We start from the raw sequence: 15925 nt of genomic DNA on the forward strand, positions 1-15925 counted from the left end.
ATTTAAAGATTTGTTATTAACTAATATGTTAGTTATATATTCTCTCTTATTTGTATAATATACAATAAATTAAAGTAGAACTACATGGAAATTAAAGCCCTTTCTGGTAATCTTTTTTAGACCTTTTTTATTTATTTAACACAAGTGAATAATAGTCTAATATACATAGAATACATTACTATGTGCAGGAATAATAATTAATTAATGTGTAATAATAATAATTCAAAAATAATTATGTAACAAGGCATGGGTTTGGTTCCATAGTTTTTGAGCTTCTAATTCATCATTTGCAAGTCTTGAGCACTTGCTCTCATTACAATCTGCAAAGTATTTTCCACTTATACCTTCTGTTTTTTTGCTCAGAGCAACATAACAAGTAGTTGATGCACCCTGCCCATAAAACCATTCAAAATAAGTATAAAATAAAAAAAAAATTATATTAGGAAATAATGCTCTATATATTCTTATGATGACATTGAATGCATTTATACTTTTACTTAATATTTTCTCAAAAATAGTTATATTGTTTATTGTGCTTGCTATTTCATGGAAGATGAAAATAAAAATAAAAAATAAAAAATAAATATCATGTTTATTAGTTAAACATAAGAATTGTTAAGAACAAGATGTTTTGCTTATTACAAATACAAACCTGTGATGTCGATTTAAGTAACTTTGATCCAATGAAAAATATTGAATCTGCATATGAAAGTTGAACATACTCTTAATTAGTAATTATTTCAGGCTTTAACTAATAAAAGAAAGTTAATTAACTATTTCTAATGAGACTTTGGACTCACCCGTTAATAAGCCTTGATGACCTCTAATAATTCCTGTCTTAACTATACCTGGATGCACTGCATTAATAGTTACTCTTGCATTCCTTGCCTGAAAGTATATTACAATTTCCCTTAAATTTTTATTGTTAAAAGATGTAAGTATATATAAAAAAATTAACTACTAAATCAGTTATTATGTCTTTATATATAAATATATATGTTATTTTATACACTTTTAATTTATATTTTATATTTTAACCTATATTCTATACGACGGATTAATTTGACAGTTGATTTTTGATATACACGTAGTATAGTTAATTATTATATTATAGATTTAATTACTTTATTAGTCCTTATAATTTTATCAAATTTTTAATTAGATCATTATATTTTTTTCTTTTCAATTGGGATCTTTATATTATTTTTAATTTTGTAATTAAGTTCTTTTCATGTCAAAAACGTTAAAATTAACAAATCTTTTTCTAAAAAAAAATATGTGATTAAAGATCTAGTTAGGTTCTTAATTGTAGATATCTTCAATTTACAGAGAAATATTCATTTAACTCTAATAATTTTTACACTAAAAATGACTTAATTATAAAATTAAAAGCAGTGTAAAGACTTAATTAAAAAGAATAAAAAATATAAAAATTTTATTAAAAATTTGATAAAATTATAAGAACTAATGTAATAATTTTATTATATACATATATAAGATTAGAGCATTATTTTATATAATAAAGTTTTGGGTTATTTTGCATTCTAAATAATTAACCTTGAGTTGCCTAGCTATTTCCTTTGCATGTAGAATATTGGCCAATTTTGACCGAGCATATGCCCTTGTGCCATTATACCTGCATTTGTATAACCAAAAAGAAATTAAAATGATAAGTATAAAAACTAAACTTAATTAAATTTTTATTTTATTATAGTTTTTGGAGAGAATTAATAATTAATTAAGTGGTTTTTGTATGTACTTTGTTCCTTTGATTATGTCATTGAAATGAAAGGCATCTCTGTTCTTCACCCAGCTATGGATCACAGAAGAAACGTTTATGATTCTTCCTTCAATGCCACTCTTCTCTGCTGTTTCTATCATTTTCTCTAATAGAATTTCGGTCAACAAAAAATGTCCTGAAAATTAAACAAAATAGATCTTCAATTTTAGTAACATAATTAAATATAATTAATTACTACTAAAAATATGAAAAATACATATTTAAAGCCAATTAAGAACTATTAAATTAAAGCTACATATGATGAAAAATATTACCAGACAAATGTTTACATAGATTTAAGAGTGATTTTTGAAAAAGGGAACGGGTTAACTAAATAAATAAATAAATAAATAAATAAAGGTACCTATGTAATTTGTGGCAAATGTCATTTCAATCTTCTCTTGAGAGAATTCAAGATTTTGAGAGAATATTCCAGCATTATTTCTGCTAAATTAATTCATTATAACAATGATTATTTCATCTCCATTTTCTTTCACAGTATTTTATATATACATTAAATTAAAAAGTAAAATAACAAATAAATTTCTAATAATTTATATTTCGAACAGATTAGTTACTAAAGAAAAAAATATCAAAAATTCCTATACTTTAAATTAAGACTTTTTACTTTAATTATTGTGATTATAGGGATTATAGGAATATCTTTCATTGAATATTTATAGTTTTACTGAATTTTCAATTAGGTATCTATACTTTTTTCTTTTCAATTGGGTCCTTAAAGGTATACAAGTAATTTTATAAATTGCTAACATTTTTTTGACGTTTAATATTAACAGGGATTAAATTGAAAAAAAATAATGTATAGGAACCCAATTATAAAAAATATATATATATAGAAACCTAATTGAAAATTCAATGAAACTATAGAAACTTGTAGAGTAATTAAACCTTCTTTTTTATTTTAAGATAGTCTATCCACATCTATTATTCTAAAAGACTTTATTAGTAATTTTTTTCTTAAAAGACTAATCTGTCCGAAATATAAATTCTCAAAAACTTTATTTATCACTTTACTCTAAATTAAATTAAAGACTTACATGAGAATATTAAGAGGAAGGTCCAAAGCTATAAAGTGGGAGCAAAATGAGTGTATAGAAGCAAAGGAGCTAAGATTAATTTCCAAAATCACAACCTTAGCATTTGGAATCTCTTTTTGTATCTTCTCTTTGACTTGTTTAGCCTTCTTTGTATCCCTTGCGGCAATTACAACTCTCACTCCTCTCTTTGCTAACACTCTTGCTGTTTCAGCTCCAATTCCAGAACTTGCCCCTTTAATAATTTGATTTTAAAACATAAGCAATATACCTATTTAACAAGTAATAAAATCTTATTTATTATATATTAAGTTATTGATCTTATTCATTATGGGAATTAAGAAAAATAAAATACTAGGGGGGAAATCCCTCACACATTATTATTATTTTGTTCTTAGATAGAGTTGTGTTACTTGTATATCTAAAATTGGATTAAAATAAAATAAAATTTAAATAACATAGATAGGGAGATCTAGTAGGTGTAGTGTGAACAAATGAAATTAAATTTAGAAGATGAAGAACACAAAAGAGACAAAATCATATCTTGTTGCGACCAAAAAGAAACGACCACCTTAAGTGGTACCCCTCACGTGCAATACTATTGTCTTCAACTTTATCAATGCCCAAAAAATAATCCAACTACATAGAAATTTCTTGTAAGGAAATCCATCAATCAATTAGGTGGTGAATTAACATTAAATTTAATTTGGCCAATATAATTCTTCATTAAAAAACTTTCATACACATAAAAAAAGATTCACAATTAAAAGTAGTAATTATTTAATTTTATATAGAAAAATGCATGAGTGGTGTTAATTAACATTATAATTAACTATTCCTAACTACATAGACTATACATCATCAAATAGAGCTAATTAACAAACTCCTAATAATATGATCACTTTACATGCTCTAATCTGGAGAATTGGACAGAAAACTTCACATACAAGGCTAAGATTTAAAGGTTAGAGTCTAAAATTAAAAATTAAAAAAATTAATTGGTATTAACTGGAAAAAAATTGACTACTCCCTAGTTAAACTCTATAATATAAATATTGTAACTAATTAAGGATGAATATATAAGACTTACCAGTTATAATAGCGGTTAGATTGGAAGAAGAAGAAGAAGAATGTTGTTGATGAGTGACTTGTTCAGCAGTTGAATTTGAACCAAAACCACTTGGCCCTGCAATTCCAGCCAAGTATCTTAGTGTTCCTTTCATGGATTTATTTGCCTATGCTTTTCTTCCTTGCTTTTAGAATATACCTTAATATATAGGTGTCCTTTGTGATGGCTTGGGAAAAGTCATGGCTATGGTGGCTAAGAGTGATGGACCTGTAATAATATGACACATGGCAGTTTGACTCTCATGAGAAAATTTGAGAAAATAGTAATTTTTTTTTAAATTTTTTATTTGCATTAAATATATTTTTGACGGCTAATTTTTTTTTTAAAAAATTAGAACAAATTCAGTAACAATTTTATAAGAATAATTATCAGAGATAATTGTTATGTATTATTATTGGATTAATTCTAAATTTTTTAAAAATTTAATTGTTAAGGATATATTTATTTTGGGATAAAATTAAAACAAAATAAAATTTAAAAAATATTTTTAAAAATTTTAATAAATTTTAAAATTAAAAAATATATTTTACCCATTAATTAATTATGTACTGTTGATATATACAGTTATACACCTATATATGTTAGTTGGGTGGTCCACAAACTATATATATACTAATAAAAATATAAAATAATTTGGAATGGAAACTAATATTTAATTTGCAATATTACTATATTAATTGAATTTTTTAAAACTTCTTTTTGTCTTTGTTTCTTATAATTATTGCTTGTGTCCTTATTAAGTGGCTTGCATTTTCCTTGTCATATTCGGAAATTGATAAGGTCTAAGATAATATTTTCCAGCATAATTATGCTTCTGTACTAAGAAGAAAGTGCACAATGTTGCTTAATATATAAATCAAGTTACAACAAAATTATTTTGTGAAGATAATCAATTACCATTGGTGAAGTAAAACTAGATTATTGGTCCTTTAAAAAGTTTTTTATTATAAAAAAAATTGTTTTTTTTTTTAATAAACACTTAAATAACTTTTTAAAAAATTATAATTAAATTTTAAAAATTACACCAAAGCCTGTTAATATTAGAGGGATTAAAATTTCCTATCCTACCTAAACATGTCATTTTCTCTCCCACTTGTTCACATTTAAAAATTAATCACTAATATTGATTTGCACGAAATTTATTTAAAATCGGCTTGACTTAACTGATAAATAATTATTGAAAGTGTAAAGTATATTTTTTGTCTTTAAAATTTGACAAAAAAATTAAAAATATTCCTAAGTTTTAATTTGTTTTAATTTTGTCCTAAAATTTTTTTATTTGCATCAAATATATCATCGATGGCTAAATTTTCAAAAAATTTAAGACCAATCTAACATAATTCAGGAGAGGTTCATTTAAATATTTTATTGTTATTCTTTATCATTTATCTCTTTTATGAATAAGGTTACTAGCAGACCAAAAATTAATCAACATTGTTTAGTTTCCCAAATTGAATTTTCAAAATGAACAATTAATTTGAACACAAAAGAGTCATGCTATTTAAATATCGCTAAAAATAAATATTTGTGGAGGAATCCTTAACAAAGTCTAATATGATTTTTCTAATAAATATTTATAGATGAGTTAAGATTTCTAATAATTTTTCTTGCATGATTAATGGTAGAGCATATTATACTAGGTTTTGCAATAAGACATTTGTTAAAAAATAAATAAATCATTTTATTAAAAATTAAGAATTTCAAAATTATAATGGACTTTTTATTTAGAAAAAGTATATGAAACTAAGAACTTACAGTCAAAAACTAAACAAAACCATATTAATTTATATTTCATTCTTAATTAATTTAATTTTTTTAATTTACAATATTTGTTATTAATTGTTGTTTAAGTAAAATCAACCTTTGACAAATATCTTTCCAAAACTACTCCTAGGATCATGGCGCAGAATCAAGCCCGTTTCTTCATACCTCACACGAAGCCCTTTGGGTGTTACGCTGCATGGTTTTATAAATCAGAAAATAGATTTAGAATCATCCAATTTATAAAGAAAAGAAACATTCTAATTCCTAGCATAAATACCATCTACGTAGAGGTTTTGAATTCACCTAGAGATATTTGGTTGGTTTTTGGCTGTTACTCTCTTGGTTCCTAACATTGTTGATTTATTGATAAACTGTTTACAAATTTCATTTTTATATTCTTAACCAAATGCCTGTTATTATTAACCCATTTTTATGATTCCAGGACATGTTTGTTGGAGGAAGTGATACTGCTTCAACAACTCTAGAATGGACTTTTGCTGAGCTCCTTAAGAACCCAAATGTCATGAAGAAAGCCCAAGAAGAAGTAAGAAGAGTTGTGGGGAGCAAATCAAAAGTGGAAGAAAATGATGTGAATCAGAACTACTTGAATTCTTGACCAAAAAAAAAAAAAAAAAAAAGAACTACTTGAATTGTGTGATCAAAGAAAGTCTTAGATTACATCGACGGATCCAAGGGTATGATATTCCTCCAAAAACAAGGGTATTTTAATTATATTTGATCCTTTTTAAAATAATATGTAATTTATTTTTTTATATATTAATTTTTAATTAGATATTATTTTAATCTGATAACAAACTATATTTATAACTTGAGTTACCTCAATTTAATTAAAATTAATATCTTAATTATAGTAAAATTATTTTGTAATTAAATTATTATTTAAAATAGGTAATTATCTAATTTCTTAAATATTAATAACCATTTTTTTTTTCCAAATCAATCTTTCTAAACAAACCACTTCTGCACATTAACACTCTTCAATGTAACCACTCACTATCTACCGTGATATTAGTTGAATGCTTTGAATATCATTTTATTTTATTTTTTTTCATTTTTTAAAGATATTTTTACCAAATTATAAATTCTATGAACTTTCAAATTTTTAAATGAATCTAACTATTCATGCTAAAATTTTAATCTTACGGAATGAAACTGATATAAAGAATGATATATTATTATTAAAGGAGATAATAGAAAATTAGATAGGAATGAAGGTTTTATGGGTTCACTTTTGCCAAAGCATGTTCAAGTTAATTATTTGACGGGGTGAACGATTTTGGAAGATGCAACGATGACGAAGGAAAAGTGAAAAGCCATTATAAAGAGAATTAGGATACCGAATTTGGAAGAAGTTTTGCAATTTTTTCTTCTGTATTTTGAAAAGAATGATTTAAAGAAAATAGGATTTAATATTTCAAAAAATTATATAATTATCCATTTCAAATAATAACTTAATTATATCCTATTATGGACTCACATGGCACATATGTCAGGCATATTCTACTTCTTCTTCTTTTCTTTGTTATTTTTATTCTGATTTAACTGACTTTTAAAAATTTCAAAGTAAAACTAAATGTAGGTTGCTAGGTTGGTGTAAGTGTAACCAAATTAAACTAAGATATGAGACTATTAGTAGCTGGTTAAACTGGTCTGAAGCTAGCTCAGTAGAAAGTAAATGTGTATGTAGTATGTACTACTAGATGTGATTAAGAAAAGTTAATTAGTGATTGGTATAAATTCAAAGTACACCTTTCCATGATATCATAGATTGGAAAGTAACTAAGAATCCTAGCTCATTTTTTTAACTATCTTCATAGTATTTAAATAAACAAATTTTGAATTATTTATTTATTTATATGAGAAACTACTTAAACTTCTATTAGAATTACGAAAACAGATACAGTTTCTTTTAAAAAAAAAATTCTTTCTTCATTTCCTTTTAATAAAAATCATGTAAGCCCCTTCCAACCCCACTCCCTTTTGTTTTGAGCATTGGATTTTTTCTTGTGTTGTCCAGAATTAATTTTCTCAAGGTTGGAGGGGACCATTAATCCGGGTAGTTAGTAAAGAGAATTGAATCGCTTACAAGTGACAACAAAGGAATGCAGCTGAAATAGTATAGTAGTGAAATGCAGAGAATATGATCATCAAACTTGCTTTATACATATGGTGAAAATGCTCTATATAAGGCTGCGTTTGTTTCTAAGAACAGAACAGGATAAAACACTGAAAACAGGACAGGACAAGATACTGATGGACAGAGACACAAAATTTTGTATTTTTCTATTCTGTTTGGTAATAAACTAGAACAAATTATGAAAATTCAATTTATTTTTATTTTTTTTTCATTTAAAAAATTTGAGATGAAAAATATAATAATAAAAAATATAATTATAAAAAATTAACAAAAATAATAAAAGAAAAAATAAAAAATAAGTTGTGTTCCTTATTAGTGTATTTTGTATCCTTCCTGTCAGGATGGACACAAAATAAACTAATTCAGTGTCTCTGAACACATTGTCTCTGTCCATGTCTCTTTTGCCAAACACAATTTTATGTCTCAGTGTCCATGTTTCAATATCCTATCTCTGTAAACAAACGCAGCCTAATGTAGGCTAGCTAACAACTCCAATAGAAAAGTAGTAAATGGAATTGTGGTCATAGAATGAACAAGTAATTCATTCACCTTGTTGCTGTTGGCACCATACGGCAATATATGTATATGTCTTCACAAATAAGAAAAGAAAAAGGTATATGCAAACTCATTACCCACTTCAATTCAAATATACAACTTTCACCAACAAAGAAAGACAAGGAAAAAAAGAAAAGAAAAGAAAAAACAATCAATCATGTTTCATGTTTACATTTGGAAGCTTTTCTTAAATAAAACTAAAACTAAAAATAATCTTAAAAGTCTTTGTTATTTATTTAACCTCTATATCTTATGCTTAACTAATGAGATTTTAAAGTGAAAGGGACCTAAAATGTAATTATCAGGTACCCTGTTCTTTTCTTTTCCCTTCCACGATACAATGTGTCCTGTTATTAGTACACAACATTGCTTTGCAATGACAACTACACGTTACTTTTCTTTTTCTTTTATATAGAGAGATCTCACAACCTGGTGAGAAAAACGAAAGAGTGGAAATTGGAAATATACGACCATCTTTGTTTGTATATCAACAACTGCATCCTCTTTCTCAGTCTCTTATGGTGCAATTTGAATAAAAATACACGAAAGTTATAAGACAAAAACTACATATGAGTAAAGAGAGTAATATATATAACTTTTTTCTTTCTTTTTTCCTTCCCCCAAAAAACTTACATTAGAATTATATTATGATTTGCAATTATGTTTCTCATCTACCGAAAGGTCTGCCACTCAAATATATGTAGTTAAGTATTTTTCTATTATTCACTCCTATGTGGCTTGCAAATGCCAAGTCAGTTATCCTCAAATTCCTTCACTACGTACCTGTTAGCACAAACCAAAAGATAATATGTTAGAGTTACCTATAGAATATTGATTTCAATACATACTAACTCTACCTAGCATCCGAAGACAGAACCATATAGTATAATTGTTGAGAGTAGTCTATCAATATGATTTGCTATATACTTGCATTCAAGCAACTAATACAACAATACAAACATAATCCAATTATAAAAAAAAAAAATCATTGTAAAATACTTACCATAATTCTGGTGCACTTTTGTGAAGTTGTAAATGGCTTTTATTAAGGAGCCATATCTCAAGAAGTTCAATGATCCCATATGTCTGTAATAAACATCTGTCAGAATCTATTCAATATATATATATACAAAAAAAAAAAAATGAAACTTTTACTATTTACAAAACACATACAAATGGAAGGAGATTAAATTTAGGGTTTAATGATCCAGCAATGGAATTGAGAAGAGAAGTAGCTCTGCAACACCAATACAGAGGGAAAGCAAAAGAGAGAATGCTTACACAATCTCAGTATACCGAATCCTCCATGCAGGAAAACCAAGGTGGCTTCTCACTGGCCCATAAACAAGTAAAAGGTCAGGTTCAGGACCCTTGCAACCTGACAGTGAAACCAGATAATTATTAAGTGAATATGTCCTGAACAAGAAAATGAACTATTTAAATGACTAGTAGGTTCAGAAAGCAAACAAACCAACAACTTTCAGTGCCTCATTCAGGAGAGGTTCTGATATCACTTGACCATCAATTTCTCCACCAAAGTTTTGTCGTTTCAAATTCTCTACAAAAATAAAATTGGCTGCTTTTACCATGGCCTCCTTTCCATCTGCGTAAGAAACAAATTCCAAAGTCATGTGCTCTGGAACGTGGAGTGTAACAGCTTCATTAACTTCCTGCACTGAGTTAATGCTAGATCAGAACTCATTGACAGTGATTTCCATTGAATATCTATCAAATCCATACTTTCCCACCAACACATTGTTTCAATCTCGATAATGATTACTAGGGGCAACATATAAGATATATTTCTTGTTTTGTGCAAGCAAATATCATAAGTTCATTAACATGTTATGAAAGAAGCATACTACCAAACCAAAAAATGCATATAGTACCTCTATTGGTTTTGCATTCTTCAATTTTCCAAATATGGCTTCTTTAGACTTCTTCAGCACTCCTAAAATGCAGAATTCAAGGAAAATATTTATATATGGCCTGAATCACAAAATGTTTATCATTACTGCTTCTCCAAGCTTCATACCATTCATGTCATAGAGGCAAACATTCTTTACCCCAATAGAATCCAGCCACTGCAAGAGCTTGACAACTTTTGAAGTTTGGTGAGCATCTTCACTTTCTATGACAATGGCAAGGTACCGAAGCTTTGCTATATTAAGAGACTTGTATTTCTCCAATACTCCACAAGTGATGAAACAACTTTCAATGAAACAACGGATTGCTAATATGGAATGCCAAATGCTGAGAAGTATGTGTAGGAAGTACCAAAGGAGTTGAAGCCCAACATTGCCCATCTGTAAAAGCCTTAAAACCCACAATGAATACACTTTTTAACATTTTCGATTTGAATGGAAAAGCATGCGCTCAGTTGCTGTGCCTAGACCAAGTAACCACTTAAACTTATGCCAAATGCTATTATGTTCAGCAATAAACTGGAATATTGCATTTAGATTGGAATAGTATGATGCATTTAGATTGGAATATTGCATGATTTCTATGAAATATGGCATCGTCATGACCCATTGATCTTCCTAGACTAAAAACACCATAAAAGTAAAAGTTTAATTGAAAGATAAGTTTTTGATACTTTCAGTGCATTGAATAAGTCAAAAACCTACAAAATTTCCATTATTATCTTCTTAACAAGTTTCCCGAGACATTTTTTAGCTACATCATTTACTTAATCAGTAACTGTATTATTGCCAGTTCCAAACATGTATTATACACATTTCCCCCCTTGTCTTTTTACTCTAATTTGTAATAAATCATGAAAATTGAACACTCACAGTGAGAACGGAACGAGACAACTTGCGAGCTGGATATTTCAAATCCATGATCCTAACAGTATGCAAAACATAAAATCCATCAAATTCCGAAGAACATATTATGGCATTCACTCAGCAGTAACACTAAACAATAATATGAGTATTTTGAATCGAAATTAGGAAGGTCAATAGAGAGGAATTCAGGTGCGGGTTTGATGAATCTGAGAAAGGAAGAAGAAGAGTAATGAAACGAATACGAAGGGGAAGAAAGAGGATCAAAATTGAAATCAAAGAAGATAATAATTAAAAGAGGAAAAACAGAAAAAGGTGGGTGAGAAAGTAGCATTACCTTGTCACGCTGTATGCGATGCAATAAACGCGAAAATGGCGCTTATAATTGTTACATTATTCTAACCGGTTACACCGGGAACCATGAGCAACGAGCACTTCTTATTGTCACACGATTCTAACCTGTTGAATCGGTAACCATCAGCAACGTGCAATGAACAATGAGGAGAGAAAAGAAAGGGAAAAGAAATAAGAATGGAGAATCCAAACCAAGAAGGAGAAACAGGAAACGTGAACGTGAACGACGAATCGGCAGGTGACGTTCTGTAAGAGGCGGAACGGATTGCTGAAGAAAGCATATGAACTGTCTGTGCTTTGTGATGCTGAAGTCGCTCTTGTTGTCTTCTCCAGCCTTGGCCATTTGTATGAGTATGCTAACAACAGCTTCCTTCGCCTTTTCTTTCAAATAAATCTCCAAATCTTTCACTTTCTTAACTATTTATATATTATTATACTTTAATTTGCCCTAAATACTTTTAAACTTGTTTATAGTGCAGAGCATCGAGCTCCTCCGTGGCTTAATGGCGCCCACTAGCTAGGGCCACCGTAATTCCTCTCCAGAAGAAACCTTCACTTCCGTTCTTCCTTTCAACTTCAACGATCTTGGTGAATCTCTTTCTTTCCCTCTTGCTCTTGCAAATCTTTACTACATTTTCACCGTTATATGCCGACTCTATGCACCATTGTGTTTTTGGGTTGGTATGATGGAATCGGAACATTACGTTTGTATATAATTTCTCTTTTTTTTTTTTGTAAACACCGTTTCACTTAAGTTTGCACTAAATTTTTGTTGCTTGCCAGGATAGCACTGAATATCCTGTTATCGTTTGGAAAGCAGTTGGTCTAACCATGATATGGTCGAGGCTAGGTAGGAGAATCCATCTCTCACCATACTTTAGGACTTTGCAAAATGCCTCTCCTGAATCCAGGTAATGCCATGTTATTTCACTCCTAAGGTTTTGCTGTTACATTCTTTGTTAAATGCTAAATACTGATGATTCTTATAGGTAGTAAGTAATGTTTTGAAACATATCGGTAACAAAATAAATAAAACTACATCAGATTTCTAAAACTATATACTCTCAAAGTTTTAGTGATTTTTTTAAATATAAAGATTCACATATGTGCTGGGTACCGTTTTTGCCTCTCTAAAGTTTGACTTCCAGAGCAAAAATAATAATAATAGATAATAGTGAAAGTAATAGTTTCAATTCCAGCAAGTTGTCAGTGGTGTATAATTTGTTTTTGATTCAGGTGCCTATCTATTGTTTCTGAAGTATCAAGTTACAAGTCCATTAGTTGTAATATTGGGTTCCAACATTTTTTCACTTCTACAAGACAATTGTCAAAGCTTGACCAGGAATTGAGTACAAAGTCATTCCATCAGTGTTTTCACTCATTGGCCTCTGCTTCACAGAATGTTAGAAGTTCAGGTGCTACATCCGGTGTTAGACATTTTTCGTCTCATGCGTCCAAAGAAAAGAAATCACAAAAGATGCTCTTATATTTGACTGGCTTGGTTTTTGGAATGGTCGGAGTCACCTATGCTGCTGTTCCCTTGTACAGGAGATTTTGTCAAGCAACTGGATATGGGGGAACTGTTCAAAGGCGTGAGGTTTGGTCGAGTTTGATTTCAAGGCTTTTCTTTTCCTCACCAAATTGATTGGCAACTTCAATTTTGTTTGACAATTTTACATTTTCTTCAGACTGTTGAAGAAAAGATTGCACGACATGATAAAGAGAAAACAGTTGCCACAAGGTGTTACTTTCTACTTCATATATTCTACCTTTTTACTAGTAGATGTTTGCAGGACCTTTTTTGTGATTTCTATTTCCTCAGGTTGAAGAATATATGTTTATTAGCAATAGTTGATCAATTTCCAAGTATCTTATTTAAAAAAAATGTTTTCACTGGTTCGAATTCTGTGCCACTTTTTGTAATATTGGGAATTTATGCAAGACTACTGTTCTACTATATTTCTTAAGCCCTATGATATATTTGGGTACATTGCACTAAACTTGCGATATCAGCCTTGGGACTTCACATTTGGTTTTGTCAAAGGGACAAGTGAATAATGATTCAATAAGTGATATGCTTACAAGGCATTAGTCAATAAACCTCAATTAGGCTCTTCGTTTTAGAAGTTGACTTTGATACGGTTGTAATAGACTGCTAGTTTGATGAGTTACTATATTTTTATCAGGGAAATTGTAGTGCAGTTCAATGCTGATATTGCTGATGGCATGCCATGGAAGTTTATTCCTACTCAAAGAGAGGTTTTTCTTTACTTAACACCTTACTGCATGTATGCTGTATTTCCATCAGGAAACAGAATTATAACTTGTGCAAGTATTCATTGAGGAACTTTTACTTATAATTTCTTGGAACCATTAAGTTTACTTATATTATATTATATTATTCTATTAAAGTTCCATTCTGCTAGCTTGGAGAGAACTGTTGATTATCATATTAAATAAAAAAGCTTGGTTGTCACAATTTAATTTCTATAGAGACTGATATAGTATTTTCTGATCTGGTTCTAGTTGCATTTACGGTTAACACTTGCTAGATTGGTTATGTAGCATTATTTGGTTATTCTAATAGGTAAGAGTCAAGCCTGGAGAAAGTGCCCTTGCATTTTATACGGCTGAAAACAAAAGTTCCACTCCAATAACTGGTGTTTCTACATATAATGTCACTCCTATGAAGGTAACGACTTGCGATGAATTTTCTGTTATGTTGTATATGGAGACAAATTCTTCATGGTCTTTCTACTATATGATAAGAGCATAATGGCATTTTTTGCTTTTCCTGCTGTTGGAAGTCTTTTGTGTTTCCCTTTTCTGCTGAACTCATATAGTTGCCTTCGGAGATTAACTTTGATTTCTTTCATAGAGCTACCCAAAGAATTTAGGGAGGGAAAACGTATAAATCATAAACTCTCTTATACAGGCTGCAGTGTACTTCAATAAAATACAATGCTTCTGTTTTGAGGAGCAGCGGCTTCTTCCTGGGGAGCAGATTGACATGCCTGTAAGTGGTTTCAAAAATAGTTCCTGGGGAACAGATTTACATGCATCTAAAATCTAAACAGTGTATTACTTGTATTGTAGGTATTCTTTTACATTGACCCAGAAATTGAGACCGACCCTAGAATGGATGGTGTCAATAACATAATATTATCATACACTTTCTTCAAGGTTTCTGAGGAGTGAGATCTCTTGAATGTTTACATGAGATTCAAATAACAAGCTTGCTACTTGCTACGACTCAAGGCAAACGATGCTTAGCACATCCATGAAGCTCAAGATATGATTACATATTTCTGGTGATTTGTGAAGGACTGAACTTCGTTTGTAATTCAAATTCAAAATAAAGATGAAATTACCTTTTCTCCCGTAAGTTTGCGAAGTTCTTGATCGTTTCCAGAAGGGCTGTTAGAAAACTTTTCCGATCAAGTTTTGAACATTTGAGTTACCAGGGCATGAGGTTGTGAATTACACTGAATCTATTGTCTAAATTGTATTTGTATCATTCGGTATCACTTTGCATTATTAGTCGCTTGTAGAACAGTTAAGATAGTTCAATATCTTGCTGAATCAGTGTTACTTCAGTGTCTTGACATTACAATGTGAAATGATAAAGTGAAGTAGTAAAAACCTTTTGATCAAATAACTTTATTATAAGTGGGCACATCGACTCAACTGCGATTACTCCTTCACTTTATGACATGGTAAAGCACATTCATATCTTCTAACAGCAAAGTATCCAGGTAAGTGGGTATATTATCTTTGTCGCACAACAGTCCAAACATTTAATGATGCTTCAGGTTTGAACACTTTTTCCCTTTAAACCTTCATTGGTTAAAGATCAAAGGCATTAAGTGTCAAAATATACAAAATTCATATAATTCTAAACAATTTTTCTCGTTTTGTTGTAATAGATTAACTCTTGGCTTCGTCCTAATTTACTATTAAATAAGGAAAATTTTATAGTATTTTTTATTTGGTGTTTAATTTTTGTCTAATTTATTTTTTATAATAAATTTTAAATTTTTAAATTAAATATTAATTATTTTACTTTTTTGACAATTAGCTTTTAGATATGAGCAATGCTAGGGGGCCAGCAACTTTTGTGATTGGTAGCCATCAAATAGCCATTAATGATGATCTAATGGTGTGAGATTTCATCCAATGACTCACATTTTTCTGCTGGCTACATGCTGGCTAAAATTCAACAAAACTGCTGGCCCCCTAAACTTTCCATTTAGATAATATGGCAAACAACATTAAATAAAGCGTAATAACAAATAACAGAAAAGAGAGAGTTGAACCAACTTGAATTAGTCGTAATAGATT

At 29.3% G+C, this 15925-nt stretch overlaps 3 protein-coding genes across 10 annotated transcripts; 1 reads left to right on the plus strand and 2 right to left on the minus strand.

Moving 5' to 3' along the window:
* Positions 1-100: 100 nt before the first annotated feature.
* Positions 101-4089, minus strand: LOC112767407 (short-chain dehydrogenase TIC 32 B, chloroplastic). Of its 2 annotated transcripts, none has more exons than XM_025813268.3 (8): positions 3926-4089; positions 2839-3070; positions 2145-2224; positions 1760-1916; positions 1558-1636; positions 801-888; positions 653-699; positions 101-390 (listed from the first exon to the last, which is right to left on the minus strand). In XM_025813268.3, exons 1-8 carry the CDS (start codon positions 4056-4058, stop codon positions 223-225), a joined length of 984 nt encoding a protein of 327 aa, XP_025669053.1. In that variant the 5' UTR covers positions 4059-4089; the 3' UTR covers positions 101-222. The 2 variants fall into 2 exon arrangements, with proteins under 2 accessions (XP_025669053.1, XP_025669052.1); XM_025813267.3 differs by having other exon boundaries at positions 2145-2227.
* Positions 4090-8897: 4808 nt separating this feature from the next.
* Positions 8898-11919, minus strand: LOC112764722 (uncharacterized). Of its 2 annotated transcripts, XM_025810481.3 has the most exons (9): positions 11777-11919; positions 11568-11689; positions 11240-11291; positions 10477-10747; positions 10331-10392; positions 9913-10111; positions 9723-9819; positions 9445-9527; positions 8898-9224 (listed from the first exon to the last, which is right to left on the minus strand). In XM_025810481.3, exons 3-9 carry the CDS (start codon positions 11285-11287, stop codon positions 9217-9219), a joined length of 768 nt encoding a protein of 255 aa, XP_025666266.1. In that variant the 5' UTR covers positions 11288-11291; positions 11568-11689; positions 11777-11919; the 3' UTR covers positions 8898-9216. The 2 variants fall into 2 exon arrangements, with proteins under 2 accessions (XP_025666266.1, XP_025666267.1); XM_025810482.3 differs by lacking the exon at positions 11777-11919 and having other exon boundaries at positions 10477-10757; positions 11568-11666.
* LOC112764720 (cytochrome c oxidase assembly protein COX11, mitochondrial) lies at positions 11766-15239 on the plus strand. Of its 6 annotated transcripts, none has more exons than XM_025810478.3 (9): positions 11766-11935; positions 12064-12172; positions 12368-12495; positions 12821-13181; positions 13273-13325; positions 13771-13843; positions 14172-14276; positions 14520-14600; positions 14681-15239. In XM_025810478.3, exons 3-9 carry the CDS (start codon positions 12416-12418, stop codon positions 14780-14782), a joined length of 855 nt encoding a protein of 284 aa, XP_025666263.1. In that variant the 5' UTR covers positions 11766-11935; positions 12064-12172; positions 12368-12415; the 3' UTR covers positions 14783-15239. The 6 variants fall into 6 exon arrangements, with proteins under 6 accessions (XP_025666263.1, XP_072055942.1, XP_025666262.1 ...); XM_072199841.1 differs by having other exon boundaries at positions 12905-13181; XM_025810477.3 differs by having other exon boundaries at positions 11778-11935; positions 12059-12172.
* Positions 15240-15925: the final 686 nt, after the last annotated feature.

The sequence above is a fragment of the Arachis hypogaea genome, chromosome 7, assembly GCF_003086295.3.
Source record: "Arachis hypogaea cultivar Tifrunner chromosome 7, arahy.Tifrunner.gnm2.J5K5, whole genome shotgun sequence".
Lineage (NCBI taxonomy): Eukaryota > Viridiplantae > Streptophyta > Magnoliopsida > Fabales > Fabaceae > Arachis > Arachis hypogaea.